Below are 17,935 nucleotides of genomic sequence, written 5' to 3'. Positions count from 1 at the left end.
GTATTCAGTGAACTTTTTCTGAAAGAATATGCAGTAATTTGAGAACTAGATATCGCTAGAGTCACTGCAGATATCGCTCTTCGCCAGCGCCACTAACTCTACGCCGGAGCTCCTGTCGGCAGTCGTCACTTTTGGCTTCACGCCGCAGCGCCGCAGCTCCCGCTGTCTCCACTATCCCGACTTCTAGGTTTCCGTTCGATTCGCCTGCACTTCCTGCACCAGTTCTGTAAAGTTCTGCGGCATTTCCGCGAGCGTGCAGCGTCAGTTCCGGCGTTTCAAGTGCAGCTTTCGGCACTGGCTGAGGCCAAAACGAATGACCGAGTGCAGCCCTAGTCGTCTGCTAGCCTTGGCCACATTGGCGTCGCAAGCAGATTGCAGCCAGCTGTGTGCCGCTCACCTCAAAGGTCGCAATTTTTAGCGAACCGCGTGAAGAATTTTCAAACAGCACATCGCATAGAAGTGTTGCCGTAAAGAAACAGCCTCGATGCGTGTGCATTTTGCGGCAGCTGCCGCGAAACGCACATGTGTTCTTTTACCCAACAACTGAAGTGTACGCGCGCCGAGTTACAGTGCGGTTTTTACAACAACGTGCATCATGCTGCATGCACGTGTTTGCTGTTTAGTTAACATACCTGGTGTCGAGTGTTGTTGTTATAATTTTATCGGTAGAAAGGAAATATGCCGGTGGCGGGTCCGTCGATATATGTGCGAGGTGCCGACGCCCGTCCGCGCCCTCCGTCGCCACTCGCCGCGCTCTCGGGTAGGGCACGTGCGAGTCGGGCCCAATTGAGTTGGGCACCGCTCTGGTTGGCGAAGGAATAACTTGAGTTTCTGCAGTTGAACGATTTCGGCACTGAGCAGGAGCACAGTTTTCCTAAACTAGACCTGTATAACGTCTGCACTTTTTTGGAACGAATGGCGTAGTGCAGAGCGCGCCATGTTGCACTGCTGAAACGGATGGCGAGGTTGGCTAAGTGCAGTGCCGCGAGAACCAGTTCATGTAGTGCAGGCGAATCGAACGGACCGTTACTTAACTGTATAGCTCTATGGTAGCCCCTGTAGCCTAGCGGCATGCCTAGCGCCCCAGAGGCCCAGCCGCCTGGCGTTGACAAAAAGAACTACTACTGATACATCACTAGCAAGTTAGGCCTACTGGCTGTATCGTTTGTTTTTTGGTTGGTTGTCATGTGTAGTCGGTGTAGACGCCGGTGGTGAAACGCTTGTGCGCGGCTTACGGCACTGAGTTTCGTACAATAATCACAGGAAAGCCTATGGTTACTGCCTCATGCGGCGGGCCTTCGTAATTATCTCTGGTGTTTTGTTGCGGCAGCGAAAGCGACGGGTGAGCAAGGCAACGGCGAGAGAACCGTAGGTGGGCGCTTTTGATGCAGAAGGGAAGCGCCTCTTACTACGATCGTTTGGACCCCGTGAAACGCCCTGCTTCTGGTGGTCCGGAGGATCTGGGACAGCATGCACCTCGAAGAATGGCCATTATGAGTGAAATTGAGGAACAGGAGCGGAAAATAGTGAACGAATTCTGTCATTTGCTGGAGAAGTCCAAACAGCTCTTCAACGGTCTGAGGTATGCACACCAATCACGCGTTGGTGTTGTGCAGGCTCAACTTTTTATGATCAGGGCCGATTATTTTTTCGTACTGAAGCCATTGGGTACGCTGAAAGGAATTCAAACTTTTGTCCAAACTCGGTGCTTGTCACTTGGGTCTTCTTCCGAGCCCCAAAAGAGGGCATATTGCTACCTTTCGCTTTTTTTTTTCTTTCACAGTGCAATCCATACATACGACAAGTTTCAGCCATTCTCTGTTCGTAGTGCTGTAAATATTGTCTGTCAGAGGAAGAACTGAGTATGTCTTCTCCAGTTGATAGCTTGTTACTTTCGTGCAGGGACCTCCCGCAATATGGACATAAACAGTGGCAAGCTTATTTCGGACGGACGTTCGACGTGTATACTAAATTATGGAAATTTCAGCAGCAGCATAGGTATGTCTTGTATCGTTTGCTTGTTATTTCTGTGTTACTCAACGTGGAATCGATGGATCACTTTCTTTCCTCTTTTTTTTTTTCTGGTGCAGGCAAATTTTGGACATTAAGTATGGTTTAAAAAGATGGCAAATAGGAGAGATTGCCTCGAAGATTGGGCAGTTGTATTACCATTATTAGTGAGTACCCTTATGATGTGTAACATTCCTTTCTGCTTGCTGCATTCCAATAAATTTTTGTTTCTTCATTGTATGAACTTGTGCAGCTTAGTCAGTTATTGTTATTGAGGCTTTGTTGTGTCGCATTTTTTTGCAGCCTGAGAACAAGTGAAACCAATTACCTGAATGAAGCATTCTCATTTTATGCGGCCATCCGTGCTCGAGGATATTACTCCAAAGCGAGCAAAGAAGAGAGCTTGCCATACTCCCACCGCTCAGATTTGATGGTGAAAAAATTGCGTTATTATGCTCGTTTTATTGTCGTCTGTCTCCTGCTCAAGAAGATGAAGCTTGTGCGTGACCTAGTGCGGGTGAGCATTTTTCTGGGTTAGAAAATTTCGATTTTATGCTGCTGCCTATTGTTGTAATTACTGCTGGTGAATATTTTTAGTTGTGTGTCATTCAGAATCAGTGTAGTGCTTGTCAGTGCTTGTTAAGGACAGAGGATCTGCCCTGTACAGGCTCTGGCAAATGTTGAAGAAAAAAAAAACCTATGTGATGCGTATTCATAATTTTAATTTTCAATGCCTGTTTTGTGTAATATCTTCTGCTGAAGGCCTCTAAGTGTGTTTTGAATGAATTAATAATTACATAAATAAATGTGGGTTATGTAAAGATGGCTTTCCCACGAGGCTTTTGGGCCATACAGTGAAGGCCATGCTTGCTGAAAATGAGTAAAAAAAACAACAGCAGATTGAAACAGTATATGGCTGAACATAAGTGGAGAAGACTGTATTTGAGATACCATTTTATAGTTATAGTTGATATTCAGTAAGTCCCTGAAGCCGCAATAAATTTGTTAAGCATTCTTTGTTCACTATTATTTTTGTTAATTGTAACATGGCTTGCAGGGCCACATTTCACACACAGAAAACAATTCATTCTTGAGTGCTCTGTACTTGAAATGTGAAGTGTGCATTCGTAAAAATTGTATTCCTCAACAGAAACACTCTTTAGTGAGATATTTTATATCTCTCTCTTTTACAAATTGCAGTGTCATGTCTGCTGATAGTCTATACATAAGTGTGTATGTGTTGAAAAAAGTTGCATGCTTGCTTGCTAGTTGGGTGCTTTAGCTTTGTCATTATGGAGTTGTGTTGATGGCTTCATTGGTGGCTTTTTTGGGGTGCTTTTAGCCTGTGTGACGAGTGCTTTTGTTTCACAGGAACTTGCCAAGCAGATTGACGACTACACTGCCACATACGAGCCTGAGGACCAGTTGGAATGGTCTCTTGTGTTGGGCGAGATCAAGTCCTTTATTGACGTATGCATCAGATTTCAGGATTATTCTTCAAGGGTTATGGTAGTTTAGGGATTTCCATGGTGCTACTGATAAGTTGGAGCTTTGTTTGTCAAGTTAAATCGAACATCATTTCTGCTATTTGCTGTAGTCCCCTCGTCTCTTGGAAAAAATTGCTCTGAATTTACTAATTGTAATCCTTGCTTGAATGAAACATATATTCTTAACTAGCATACATGTTACAAATTATATACAGCTAACTAAGAGCAAGTATTTATGTGTAACTTGAAATATCCTTTTGCTTAGGTAATGTATGTTGAACGTTTGGGTACATGAAATTTATTGTGCATGACCTGGTTTCGGTCAGTGATCAGTGGCTTGTGGGCTCTTGTGAGGTGTTGGTATGATGCTTACTCTTCTTTATTATTTCTTGTGCATGCTTCTGCATGCCATTTCACTGCCATTGTTAACATTTAAAGCCTCTCGTCACTTGTGCTTGTGCTAGTCAGACTCAGATGGACTCAACAGCTGTGGCCTCCTTTCCATGGCATATTTTCCTGGCACCTGGAGTGTAAATCTTGTCTCCAATTATTAATGTGATAGCGTTAAAGGCCCTGTTCTCCAGAAAATCCGGTGTCGGCATTGGTGTTGGTGTTGGCATTGGCATTGGCACGGGCATGGCTCTGGCAGGTGGTCCCCAGAGAGCAACCTAGGAGGTCAGGTGGGTCCCTTAGGTCACGGGACCTTGCAGCTTCATCACAGTCTGCCCACCGGGTAGTGAGCAAACTGCCCACCCTGGCAGGTGGCAGTTGAATTAATGATTGGTCGCTCGGGAAGAGCAACCTGGGCCGCACAAGGCCCACCTCTGGGAGCACCTGCCATAGAAGAGCAGTGGCACATCGCTTAACTGCTGCATCACTGCACCAGGAGGGCTATGAGGACTCCCAGGGATTAATGAATGTAAAGAAGAGAATGACCTTCTGCATATATGCTATTGCGTCTTACCATTAAGGTGGAGCTTAAGTGTCCCCTCCTATGTTCTCAAACATTTAGTATATAGTAATTTGGGTTTCCAGATATGACTGAATTCGATGGAGGTGAAATGCAAAAGTGCGCATGTGCTGTGTGATGCTAGCGCATGTTAAAGAGCCCCAGGTGCTCTAAGTTAATCCGGGGCCCCCACTGTGGCATCCCTCATAGTCCATGTGTCGCTTTGGGACGTTAAAATTTATTTGAATGTCTTTTGCTGCATTTCGAATTTTTGGACATGTGCTTGAGAATGTCCACTGTGAAATTTCCGAAGCACGGAGGAAAATTAGAGCCCCCTTTTTGCTCAGATGTGTGCCAGCAAGAGTGCTAATTTGGTCTTAAAAGTGCCTTACCGCCTGTTAAATACATGTTAATTGGTTTGCTGCTTTCATCACCACTGTAAACCATGTTCGCACTGACTTCTACCTTTTCGAGGACTCCTTAAGAGGAGGGAAACAATAAGACTTAAGCAATCTTGCTGGATAGCAGCACAGGTTCTAAAAGTTGTTGAGAAAGCACTTAACCTCCTTCATGGCTGCCGCACCTGCGGTTCCGATGTCTAGTATATTGGACACATTTTTGGCGGCTGGGTCTTGGGACAATGAGTGCACTCATATCGCCTCACTCACACTCACGTCTCTGAGTGCGAGTGAGTGGTTGTGAGCGGACATGAGTGCGAGTGTGAATGAGTGGATGTTAGTGTGAGTGGCCGTGAGTGTGATTGAGCCATCTCTCATGGTGCCGAGGTATGCCGCTGGTAAGAATGCAAGGGGGGTTGGGTGAGGGCATGAAATGCTATATAGTCATGATGTTGCCTTGTAGTGAGCCTCTGTTAACAGGTGCTACTGTAAAAGAACAGAAAAATGTTTACTGTGTGTGCTTTCTGTCAGAAATGCATATTTTTTCCATGTATTTGTGACAGCAAGCCTTGCATTTGTTTCTTTTAAAAAGTCACTTTTTATGTTGCTTATGTGTGGGGTAAAAGACGTATGAATGAATTTGATTAATTTAAAAGGTGCACATTGGTTTACTAGAACAAGGTGTTTGAGAGGTACAGCCTAGGTTTTGCACATTGTGTTGCTGTTTCCATTGAATCTTGGGGCGGTTGTTGTTTGAGTGGGTTGCCTTTAGGTTGAACCCATGTTTTGCTAAATTCTCCGACAAAATGAAAAGTTCAGCGATTTTTGTTTAATGTCTACTGAGTGGAGTGTTAAAAAAGTTGACACACGTACACATCGGTTAACGTAAACCGTTAGTACTGCACCAATTAGCATTGTACAATACTGAGTGCTGAGCATTTTCTCACTGTGTTCTACTTTGTGCGGTAAAAGAATTTGGCACAGAAATCCACATATGAGACCAAGAGCACAGTTGCAAAGGTTTCTCTTGCAGGGGCTCTTTTAACCTGGCAAGAGCAGTTGTGATTTTTGGGCTCTCTTTTGTGTCTCATGTAATTAAGCAAATTCTTACTTTTGAAAATAATAACCATTCGTTCGGGAACATGAAAATTGCAAGCATTCTTTGCAAATATTGAGGAATTGAAGAAGCAAATGTGTGAAAAAAGAAAAATTTTGTAGGCAAGGCTAGTGCAACAACTCAATGGTCATTGACAGGGGTGTATGACATTTCCTAAGAAAAGTCCTTAGAGTGTCTCGTAAATGTTCCTTTGCAAACTCCTCACCATTTATGCTTGTTTTACTAGCAGCTCACAAATAGTACTGCCGTGCTCTTGCAGAACCTGACATTTTTGTGCCTTTATTTTGAGCTGAACCTGTGATAAGCTTAATGTATTGCAAGGGCTCAGCGTGTTCATATGGAATCTACATTACTGTTATTTTTGTGGTGTCAGTATTGTTATTCTCATTAGTGTATTTGAGAAGGCGTCAGTACATTGCTGCATGAGATTGTTAACAAATGAAATGCAGGTGGTACCGCTGAAATGTCAGTGTGAACTTCCAGTCACTTCATCCATCTTAGGGTTCAAGGAGGGACAATGGGAGCTGTATTACACTGCTGTTTTAAATGTACGAGAATAAGGATGTTCAGTAATTTGTGAATAACCTTGCACATCACTTAAATTACTCTTGCAAGTTTACTTGCCGTCACTGCTACTTTCTAACAGTCGGGGCTGTAATGATGCGGTGCATGCTTTCGCGATCAAACTCCACTCACACCTTACCAAGAAAAAATTAGGAGGTACTTAATACGCTTGCTAGCAAAAAATGGTGTAGTTCAACTACTGCTGAACCTGGTTACAGAGCGAAAGCTATGGCGTATCGGGCAACTATAAGCGGCTTGGCATCTGTAACGTTGAGTGCGTTCCGGACACTGGATAGGCAGCGCACCCACCCTGCCACCGTGGCAGGTGGAAGTGAATGGTTGATCGCGAGAGTTTGATCACCCAATGAACACTGCGTCCTATTGCACCAGTGCCACGTGTCTGCCACAACGTTGTCAGCGCTAGCTCATGCAGCCCACATCTCTCTCTCATCACCCCATGTATCCATTAGCATGATTCAGGCATCCATTGACCCAGGGAGCCAATTATGTGCACTTCCTTTCCTTAAAATAAGCACATTGTAAAATGTTTTCAGCACCAGCGCCAATCAACACAATGAACGCCGACAGCCTATGGCTTCAGTGCCGCGTTTCTGCCACAACGTTGCCAATGCCAACGCATGCAGCGTACATCTGATGATGTTGATGACATCGCACATTTCACGGGCCTCTAACACTTCGCCTTCGTCGAGGTTGAGGCCGGGATCGAGCCTGTGTTTTTGGGTCAGCAGCCGAGCATCATAACCACTGAGCCACTGCGGTGGCTCCCTAAGATGTTTTGAAACAAATTAGCCTAAACATTGTTCTTTAGGACAAACCATGTCGTGCTGTATTCTGTTTGCGTTAATTATTATATTAATGTAGTATAGTTCATCTGTTTTAATGTGTGTGATACAAATATGGGGCCTTAAGTTTGTTCTTTGGTGACCTATTCGTAATTTTTATTGCTGTCATTGGATTATTATTGTTAGAGTACAGAAAAGTGTAACTCTTATCACAAAGCATAGCATTAAACTTTGACACCATCAGCTGCTGTCTTCTCAAGAATTGAGTGGATTAGACTTGCTGATCTGAGCAAATTAATTAAAATTTGCTGTAATTGTACATGACTCAGTGCTTGAGCATGACTCGATGGCTTTTATATTGGCTGCAGCATCCCTCTCTTGTATATAGGTGGTTAACTTCACCCTTTGTGAACCCACCGTCGTGGCTCGGTGGTCAGGGTGCTTGGCTACTGGGCTGGAGGACCTGGGTTCAGTCCCGGCGGCGGTGGCTGCATTTCGATGGAGACGAAACACAGAAGGCACTCTTGTGCTGTGCGATGTCAATGCACATTAAAGAACCTCAGGTGGTCTAGACTAACCCGGAACCCCCCTCTATGGCATCACTCATAGCCCATGTGTTGCTTTGGGTAGTTAAACCCCACAATTTACCATATAGAGCTTTGTGGGCACATAACTCTAGTAAGGCCAGCTATTTACAGTCAGTTTGCAGGAAAAGCATTTCTTAACATAATTGTATGTGTCAACTGTATACATCCGGAGAGGCTAGTTGCATGCTGCAATAAGATTGCTGCATATTGTCTTAACATACTGTGCTATGTATGTCTCTTTACATCACTTCATTCATATTTTAATTGGTTGGTGCTTGGTTTTTCTCTCATATCTACATTAGGCTGATAACCTGGTGAATGTGGTGGACCTAGACTCATCCTCTATAGTACTCTCCCACCGACTGAGTCCTCTGAACACCCCTCCCATGGAGAAAGTTCCCTCCAGTCATCTGAGTCTTCAGGAGATTCTTATCATTGGCAATTGCTGCGACCAAGTGAGTGGCCATGTAGTGTGCTGAGCCTGTGTTTGCCTGTGACATGATATCATGGTTCTGTGAGAGTCTTGCTTGCTCATGTTTTTTAGCTTTTTTTTTAGCATCCTAGCTGCTAGTTTTTAGTGACTAAGAGATGTGAATTCTGTTTTATTTTTGTGATATATGTAGAATGGCAGATAGGATGACTTGAGAGGCATGAATGCCATGATGCCTGCTAGGAGAGTTATTTTTTGCATGGTTGGTATTTTATGTTACAAAGCATTAAAAACAACTCTGCAAGGGCAAATAATGTGTTATTAGGATCTTGGAGGAAAAAAGTAGAATAATGCTTAACCTATAATTTGTATGGTGATAACCAGTAATTCAGGCTATAGAAACTCTTCAGGAGCTACAGCTTTTTTCTGTGTAGAAAAATTTTTAAGTGTTCAGTGTAATTTATTTGTGAAGCTCTGTTGCATTGCTGTGTCAGTCACTTGCTATCTTTACTCAAGGCCTGGATGTTTCTATGGCGAATTACTTTCATGTTTGGAGAAAAACATTTAAATGAATGTAGGCATTGTAATTTTTTGCGTATTAGCACTACTCGTCTGTAGGTTGTTGTCAACGAAACCCATAGTGATAGTTTTTATTTTTGTGGCAATTTACGAGGAATTCTTGGCTGTTGAGCTGTCCACCTAGCCAGGTAGAGGATACAGCACAAACTAGGGTGGTGACCATGTGCATATTGTTGCCATTACCAGTATATTGCATATGTATATTTGTTTTGTTGTTCTCATTAGGCTTGTCTGATATATGTTACACTTTCAGGATGCTTTTGCAATGCTTACATTTTTATAGTTATGCTGGAGTAAACGAATTTCATTCTTTTTTAAGAACATTGGGCAAATGTGTATTTGTTAGTTTGACCTATTGTAAATAGCCCCGGCCTTGCGAGTTTCCTGGAAGCGGTAGTGGCATGTTCTAAATATAGAATGTTGGTGACACTGGAGGGCCCTTTTTTCTAGAGGGAATACAAATGCCTTTAGTTGTGTGCTTGCATGAAGTGTTTCTGATAGGCCTTTAGCTGCAAGGAGCTGGAATAGGTCTTGTGTGAGCCAAATGCCTTACGTCCTATTTCTTCCTAGAGGCAACGCATGTGCTGGCTGCGAGGGCTGAGCCTTAGGCGGCTGCTGTTTGCGCTTGCCACAGTGTGTTCTGTTGGGTCTGTATGTTACCCTTTTGCGTAGTACCTGTCTGACAGTGCTTGCTGTAGCCCTCTCCTTGGAGGCAGTTCTTCGGCCTAGTCCCTTTCTGGTCTTGTCCATTGCCTCTCTCTCAATCACTCTCTCTCTTTCTCCATCTCTTTCATTCTCCTGACGTATTGTGCAGTACCATGTCTCCACTAAGTCTCTGCTTGCACCACTTGCAGGGATACATAGCACTGTGACATTCCATGTTTGAATTGTGTAATGGGGAGGGTGTGCAAATATTGAGAGATGTTTGATTTGTAATGAATACTCAGCCACTAGTAAAACTTACCTGCAGTGTGGTGAATATCTGTACTTGTGCACTCTGCAGGGTAAAATCATGTGGTGGCAACAAAACCATGCAATCTGGATGGTTTTGTTTTAACATCAAAGTAGTCAAAATGTAACTGTTGTTTCACATTTGCTGGAAATGGTAATACTAGCAGCACTAGCCTAGTATTGCCATTGTGTTTTTTCATCAGCAGGTAGCTGTATGTAGTGTGCATTTAGTTTTTATCATACAGATGGTGGTATGGCTAACTTGTTTGATTCCTTAACTAGTCTTAGCGTGAGTATTGAGCTGTGTTGTGGCACTTTGCATTTGGTTTCTTTTGTTGCCAGCCAGTACACAAAAAAATGTTTTTGTAAGCTTGTTCTTCTGTACTTTTTGCAATCTGAAACTTTTTTGTGAAATTTTGACAGTCTGAATGGCGCCATTCCTCTGTGAAAATTCTTGATTAAATATTTATTTGTGTTTCTCCATCATTTTTGGGTTGCATACCAATACTTAGAAAAAAATCTCGTACAGCTCGAGGCATTCTCTAGGGCGGAGACTAGGACATTCACGGCATGTATTCTAGAAGCTCAAGGTGTCACTCTTTGGCATCTTTTTGTGTTTAATTCGCTACAAACAGTGCAATCTTTACTGTTGTTCTGGGGGGGGGGGGTCTTCTGAATGAAATGCAGCCTTCTGTTCAACTTCTATTTGCTTTCAAAATATGCGAAGAGCCCTTTCTTGGGGGAGAGCCTGAATGTTGAAAAGCTGCTTGATAAGGTTCTGCCAATACTTGAAGTGTCTCTGGGCCTTCAGTCTTTGAGCGGCTAGTTGCGTGTGCATAATCAGGACACTGACAATGCTGAGCAACAACTAGCAACCAGAGAAAAAGCTTCCTGCTCCATTGAACAGATTGCCTTGAAAATGCATGGCTTGCACAATAGTGGTCAACTCTGTTAACTGCCCTCGTATCAATAATCCGTGTTGCTTTCATCATTTTGATCAGCAGCGATTATTACTGGAATCTTCTTAATGAAGACCATACTTCTCTTCGCTCAAGTCATCTTCATTACATTTAAACATGCGGAATTTGCTTGTAAAACGAATGCGGTGGAAGTGTCGTTATGCTAAAGTGTGCCATGCTGCATATGGAATGCACACTGTAATCTTGCGATGCCCTTTTTTGCCAAAACAGTGACACCTTCTTGAATAGCATTAGTTCAAAAACTCTTCAAGAGCCAGTGTCACCAATCAAGTAAAAAAGCCTGGCTGTTTTGTGTTGAAGTGAGTGCGACAGTGCTTGGTGGGCCCTACAAAACATCTGACCAGAACTGCCCTTTTTTAATGTTGGGTGAGACCCAACCAATAACCTGCTTTATTATGATTCGTCTTCTATGAATTTGGAAGGGAAGTGGGAATTCTGTCCCAATTCCTCTTGTTACCTTTTCTCTCTTGTTTACTGGTCATTCTCCTTCCATGCCCCTGGTCATAGGCCATCCGCCTGATAAATGCCTATGAATTTATGGAATTCAGCCAGTGAGCCATCTATCTTATTATTGCTTAATTCACTCGTTCATTGCACCTTTGCTTTGCAACGAAAGCAGAAAGATCCCTCAAAGGGACAGTAAAGATCATTTTGTACATCATCTTATTTGCTTCATGGGAATTAGTAGTAGAGTTTGGGCTTTCTAACTACATAAATGGCATTTCATGTACATTTAAATTAAGGGTATGTGAATATTTGAAATTTCGGATACAAGTTGAATATGTTTAATCTGTATTCAGTTCATATTTGTATTCGAGAAATTGATATTCGAGAGGTTTCACATATTCACTGGCGATTGTATACCGCGACAACTTCCATAAATTCGACCATGGCAAAACTACAATATCTGTGTAAATTATCGGGTGATCAAGTGTAAAGTTCCAGGAAAACAATACAAATGTGTCCTTAACGCTTCTCCGGCATTTATCTTTTGGACCGATCGCATTCGGACGCTGCTAGGGTTAATCTGAAATTCCGCAAATGGGCTTTCCCCACATATGACACCTGATATGAACAAGTTGGCATACCACCTGCTTAGAATAATTGCAACGGGAAAGATGCTGTTTTTTCTTTGATGCTTCCATAATGTGTTACATACCTAAAGTGCACACTCATGGCATTTGTCCTATTGCTTTCATAACTCTCTTAGCATGAGCTCCACCATTTCGCTTTGGTCAACTATGACATGCAGGAAAGGCCACTTGTGGAACTTTGCACGAGGCTCCTGAAGGGGCGAGTCGAGGTGTCATATCAGGGCAAGCGATCGTGTAAAAGTCATGCCTATTGCGCGGTGCACTGTAACACATTCACCTCTTAAATGCCCTTAATGGCAGGCGGTACGATGATAGAAGAGCCCCCTATCATCAGGTCAAAAAATAGCCTGGCCACATAGTTTTGGTCTCTGAGCTTCTGCTTTTTAAAAGCAGTCTCCTCATTCCAACGCCCATATGCGTCCCCCTCGTTTATGTCTGCGTTGTTCCAGCACGCCGAAACCATGCACTTGTCACGGGCATTTTAGTGTTTGTGTGATGGAGCCTCCTCATAAGGCTTAACCGCATTTTCGGCATTTTTTTTTTGGAGGGGAGGGGCGCAGGGCATTTAAAAATCAACCTTCGGATAATCTGAGCATTTTTTCTGGTTCCTTGAAATCCAAGTTGGTAAGATTTTGCTAGCTATCATGTTAGCTTTAGTTGCCAGTTGTCATTTCATGAATTTCATTTTGCGTAGCCACATTGCAGGTTGCATATTGTTATGCTGTTTAATCAAATAGTATGCATTTCTGTGCACATCATGTTTTCCTTAATGGTGCTGAGTCGGTCTAGCTTTTATTTCATTTGCAAAGACCACACACTAAGTTGAAGAAAAAAAAAAGTAAGGGCAACAAGTAAGGGTATATCTTTTTCTTAAATATTTTTTTCTTACTGAACAGATATTCAATATTCGGTTCAAGATTCGAAGCCATTTTTTTCTTCATATTCGTATTCAATTTGTATTTGAAAATTTCAATATTTGCACACCCCTAACTTAAACACAATTTTCGATGAGGAAATTTCTTTCAGTCTGCATTTTCTGCATGACTTGGGACATGATCCGTGATTACGTTAACGGTGGAGGGTTTTAGCATAGTGAGACACATTAGCGTAAACACATACTGCATTAAGTATGCCATTTGCCCATGTACAGTTGCAGGATGTGGAGCAGGGTGGGACGCTCATCTGCCACTGCACATGCACAACAGGCATACATTAATTCTATATATGTCTGTTCTGATATGTCTCTGTAAGCTAAAACGCTAATAATTCCTAAAGCTCACCCTGATGGGTGAATTTTCGGTCATTACTTTATCTTTACTAAAGAAATGGCCCTACTTGCTTACTGAAGCTTGACTTCCTGTTATGCAGGCACTTGAATGATAGTTCAGCTTTCCTGCATCTGGTGAACTGAATGGCTGTTGGCTATGATTACACGGCACTGTCTGCTAAACTCAGCTAGTGAAAGTTATATATTAGAGGATATACTATTGAGGACAGCAATTTTTCGTGTAGTTCAAGAACGTATGGCAGTAGAAAATGTCACTGGCTTTGCCAATACGGTGGGTTTGTAAACCAGTATCCTATAAATTCACGTATTCATCTAGGACCCCTGATCTCACTAAGAGCTCAGTGTTGGTTTGATTCAGTTCAACTATTGCTCAGCTGAAAACTGCTGTTGAAAATGCCCATGTAACAAGGGTATGCTGGCTTATATAAATGACTTGGTGTGGTATAATTAATCTAACTTGCTCATGCAAACACTATGAGAATGAAATGGTCTGTTCTAATTATTATGTTATACAGGAGTTCATGCAAGCACTACTGCCATTGTGAAGAGTTTTCAATACACATGTAAACAGATGAAAGCTTTGTAGCATGGTTGAATGTTCTAATATTATATAAGTAGCTTATTTTACAATTTGTACACATGATCCAAATCCACTTTAATATATTTTTAAGGAATTTGATTCCGGCACTTTTGCCTTTGGAGGAATACTTTCTTTGTGCTTTGACTAGTGAACTACTACTGGTAGTTAAAAAGTACCAGCCTCTAGCTGTGACCCTAGATTGATAACATATTTGAGTGCGTGAGTGATATCATAGCTGGAAAAGCTGTTAGAGCGATTCTTCAGGGTTCAAGACCAGTTCAAAGATCTGAGATAGCTTTTTAACTCGCACCTTGTCCCATGAACAGGCTATAGAGCGATCCCAATAAAACTTGTAGTAAGTTATGATACTGTGGTTTTGACAAATGCTTATGAAAGGGCAGGAAATCTCAATCATGTGCTAAGTTTACTTTGTGTTTCTGTTTGTGGTTCATCATACTCTCAGTGTTGAGGCTGTCATTTAGTCAGTCCCAGCTGTGTGATGGTTGTTGGAATTCCATTAAGCATGCTAGAGGACTTGGGAGACATTGTATGCACAGTTCGAGATGCAAGTCGTAAACTGGAAGCTAAAAATGATTTATTACAAATGGTGGATTCAGATTACAGAATCATAGTGATAAACGTATGATAGGCTTGCTGTAATGTTGTTGTACCTGGATGAGCCAAACACCTATGGTGCATTTCATCACATGATCGAAGCCTGCATTCGGATGGACAGTGGCACTTCACTGCTTTATGTGCTGCAAATGGGTTGGAGTAGTTACAAGGATGTTACCAGTGCATTCATGGTACACATAAATGCAGCTGTTTGGCCTTCTTGAAGGGAACTTGCAAGAGGCTATTCTTTTTTTCAGTCCATTGACACTTACGTGATATCAAATTTACATGGATGTGAATTTTGCCTGGCAGCAAATTTTTTTAACAACTTCCTGATTCGTTGCTTCATTTAGTGCAGGCTTGTACTATCGCGCTCAATATGAGTTGCAACGCGCGGTCATCGACCGGGGCTCGTTCCGTGGTGTGCCTCCTCCAAACAATCGCTCGGAATTCTGGGAGAGACTGCTGTTCCAGGAAACAACAGCACCCCCGCTCAGGAAAAAGTTTCTCCCAGACTTCCGAGCAACTGTTTGGAGGAGACACACCACGGAACGAGCCCCGGTCGATGACCGCGTGTTGCAACTCATATTGAGCGCGATAGTACTCGGAGTAATGTCTTCAAAAAGGTCATTACTAGAAATCCTGAAAACTGATTGACTATTACAAACAGCCAGCTACAAATCTTTAATTAAAACCAGGCAGGCATCTATAATAGTTAACAGTTGACTGTTAGAGTGGAGTTAACTATCTCTCTAGTTAACACAGCTCACCTGTTTTCTGACATCCGCTACCAGTGGCACGAGTTTAGCTCAACAAAGCAGTCTTTTTTGCCAAGGACTCCGTGATCACTGTTTTGAATGAATAGCGCTGTAGCCTAGCCTCGGGGATCTATGCTAAAAAAACTGTGTCAACACACTGCACTTCATTTGCAAAATCAGCTGGTGATGGTTACACCTATATTTCATTTTCCTGTCTTTTCTAACTTATAAAAGCTTTGCTTATGGTGAAAGTGGTCTCTTTGTGATTAGAATGCAGTGCACTATCGATACAGGCCGACTTCAGTTTGTCCTCAATGTGCCATTAAACAACCCCATGTGGTTGAAGTATAATCCAAAGCTCTTCACCATGTTATACGCAATAGCCCACGCATTGCTTTGGCACATGGAAATTTATTAACCTTTAACCCAATTACTAGCTCAGGAACTGACTAGCAGCTGCTAGAATCTTGATGACTACCTGAAGCTGTGTTGCCCGCCTCTTGTGCAAAGCTTCTCAGAAGACCTGTTCAAATGTTGCGACTGTGTGCAAAGCTGGTTAGCGTAGATGTTGTCAGTGCGCACTTTGAAAGCCTTGCTGTCTGATGAAGGGAACATAGCAAGGTCTCTGTAACACACTAGTTTTAGTGTGCTGATGTATCTGGCAGTGAAGAGGAATCTGAACTAGTCTTTCTGCCGCGGGAAGTCAATCTACACGTTCCGAGCATTCTTAGAAACTTCGACTTGCCCTGTGTGGCCGATTTCCCTAATTAAATCGGATTAACGTCTGGCTCCCGCCTTTTTTTTTTTTAATTCTCCCCATACAGTGGGTGGAGTCGACTAACGCTTGGAGTGCCTTTCAGCCAGCTCCGTGGAGGCTTGCCGCTCTGCCATCGGCAGAGTAATACGTAATAATATGCGAAAGCAGATAGTCTACGCGTATTTTTATTTCTGCGGGCTTGTTTTGCGGCTATGTTATCTGCGAATGAAACTATTTATTCACGGAAACCGAAAAAACAAAATGAAGCGAAAGCAAAGCCTCCACGGAGCTGGCTGAAAGGCACTCCACGCGTTGGTCGACTCCGCCCACCTTACGGGGAGAATTAAAAAAAAAAAAAGGCGGGAGCCGGTCGTTAATCCGATTTAATTAGGGAAATCGGCCACACAGGGCAATAAGTCGAAGTTTCTAAGAATGCTCGGAACGTGTAGATCGAGTTCCCGCGGCAAAAAGACGAGTTCAGATTCCTGTTCACTGCACCTTTAAGGAGTATAGACGAGAAATTTTTTGCTGCTTGTATTTGTCTTTGTAGTGATGCGTAACATATTAGTAAACCTGGATCACTACATGGGATTCACTTGCGACTTTTAAGTAATATATAATTGAATTTCTTCTCTCGTGCTGTTTTGGTTTCAGCAGCTTAACGATGGCTTTTCAGTTTATAGGCCACAAGAGGCATGAAAAAAACTGCGATATAATTGTTCGTCCTTCATTCATTATCTTTCTGCTTTAACATTGTAGTGAATTAAAATGACGCAGCAGCGGTTATATTGCAATTTTTTATGCTTCATGTGACCTATGCAGAACTGTGACATCGCAGTCATCTCTTGGCTGTTGAAACCGAAAGTGAAACAGCTTTAAAAAAGAAATTCTGTTATAAATTATTTGGTGGTCGTAGGTCAATACCACTTGGTAATCCATGTATACAGTTAAATCTCGATATAACAAAGTCATATTTGCAGTCGAAAAATTTGTTAAATTGTGAATTTTGTCAAGTCAAGATTCCTTAATTTCAGCAGTGCAAATAAAGTTAGATTGTTGAACACTCCTGGTAGATGGCACCTTGTAGATACAGTCGAATCTCATGATATGATTGCGATTGATCGAAATTTTGCGGTGATAGGAATTTTAAAATTGTCCCGGCCAGAGTGTGTTATATACAGTGCGTTACGGTTTGGGATGATGCAAACAATTCTGGACCCGCAGTGGATGATATGAACATGCCAGTGGGCACCCGGCTGATGCTGTTCAAAAGGGACTACTTGGTGGCATATCGTTAATACTGTAAGATCTTATGTTGTGTCAAAAATGAATATAGAGTGTGAAGGGGGCCTCCACTTGTGAAATGTTCTGTGGAGTGCAGTGAGTTGTCATTAGAAATTGTGAAGGCTTGTACCCAAAGCCACAGTTACTGGCGATGGTGCATGTAGTTTTGGCTACGTGTTAGCTGCGCAGCATACCTGGCATTGCATATCGCATGGTGGTGGGCATCAGTTTATAACAACATGCTGAGCGTTTCTTTCGTAGTGGTTGCTGTCATAAGAAGAACTCTTCGACTGCAATTTTAGTCTCTCATTATGATGCAGAGCTCCCAGGGTGTTACAACTTTTATCCCCAATAGTCAAGTCAAGTCAAGTACTAGTCTTTATTTACATCAGGGCGATGTAGGTAGGTGCGGGCAAAAATGTGAAATACATTGCACTTGAAGTAGCCCAGCCCCCTTTGTACAAGGCAAAAAACTATAAAAACGACAGAGCATCTTGGGTAACTGATGTGTACTACAGATTAGCTGGGCAAGAAGGAGTATGAATCCAACAACATTTAACAGTGCGGGTACATCTAGTTGGGAAAAAAAAAAGACCATACACAGTTAAAGAAGATTGCTAAGACTATTTGCATGTGATATTATAACAGAAAATGTATTCATAAAACTTTAGCTGAGCAGAAAAGGTTGAAAAAAAAAAATAAAA

At 42.5% G+C, this 17,935-nt stretch overlaps 1 protein-coding gene across 6 annotated transcripts in view; it reads left to right on the top strand.

Annotated features, from left to right (window-relative positions):
• Positions 1-949: 949 nt before the first annotated feature.
• LOC149353077 (protein SCAI) overlaps positions 950-17,935 on the top strand; it is a 68,260-nt gene continuing 51,274 nt past the window's right edge. For 4 of the 6 annotated variants that reach the window (XM_089582295.1, XM_089582291.1, XM_089582292.1 and 1 more), the window contains exons 1-6: positions 952-1,582; positions 1,903-1,998; positions 2,091-2,177; positions 2,314-2,527; positions 3,382-3,480; positions 8,218-8,370. In XM_089582295.1, coding sequence (XP_089438421.1) covers positions 1,386-1,582; positions 1,903-1,998; positions 2,091-2,177; positions 2,314-2,527; positions 3,382-3,480; positions 8,218-8,370 — 846 coding nt within the window. In that variant the 5' untranslated portion in view covers positions 952-1,385. Of the gene's footprint in view, positions 1,583-1,902; positions 1,999-2,090; positions 2,178-2,313; positions 2,528-3,381; positions 3,481-8,217; positions 8,371-17,935 lie in introns of all 6 variants that reach the window. The other 2 variants (XM_089582293.1, XM_089582294.1) reach the window with 2 other exon arrangements.

The sequence above is a fragment of the Amblyomma mixtum genome, chromosome 3, assembly GCF_055824585.1.
Source record: "Amblyomma mixtum isolate Tamu chromosome 3, ASM5582458v1, whole genome shotgun sequence".
NCBI classification, from domain to species: Eukaryota; Metazoa; Arthropoda; class Arachnida; order Ixodida; family Ixodidae; genus Amblyomma; species Amblyomma mixtum.
The sequence above is the reverse complement of the archived record's forward strand: the minus strand, read 5'-3'. Positions and strand labels throughout refer to the sequence as shown.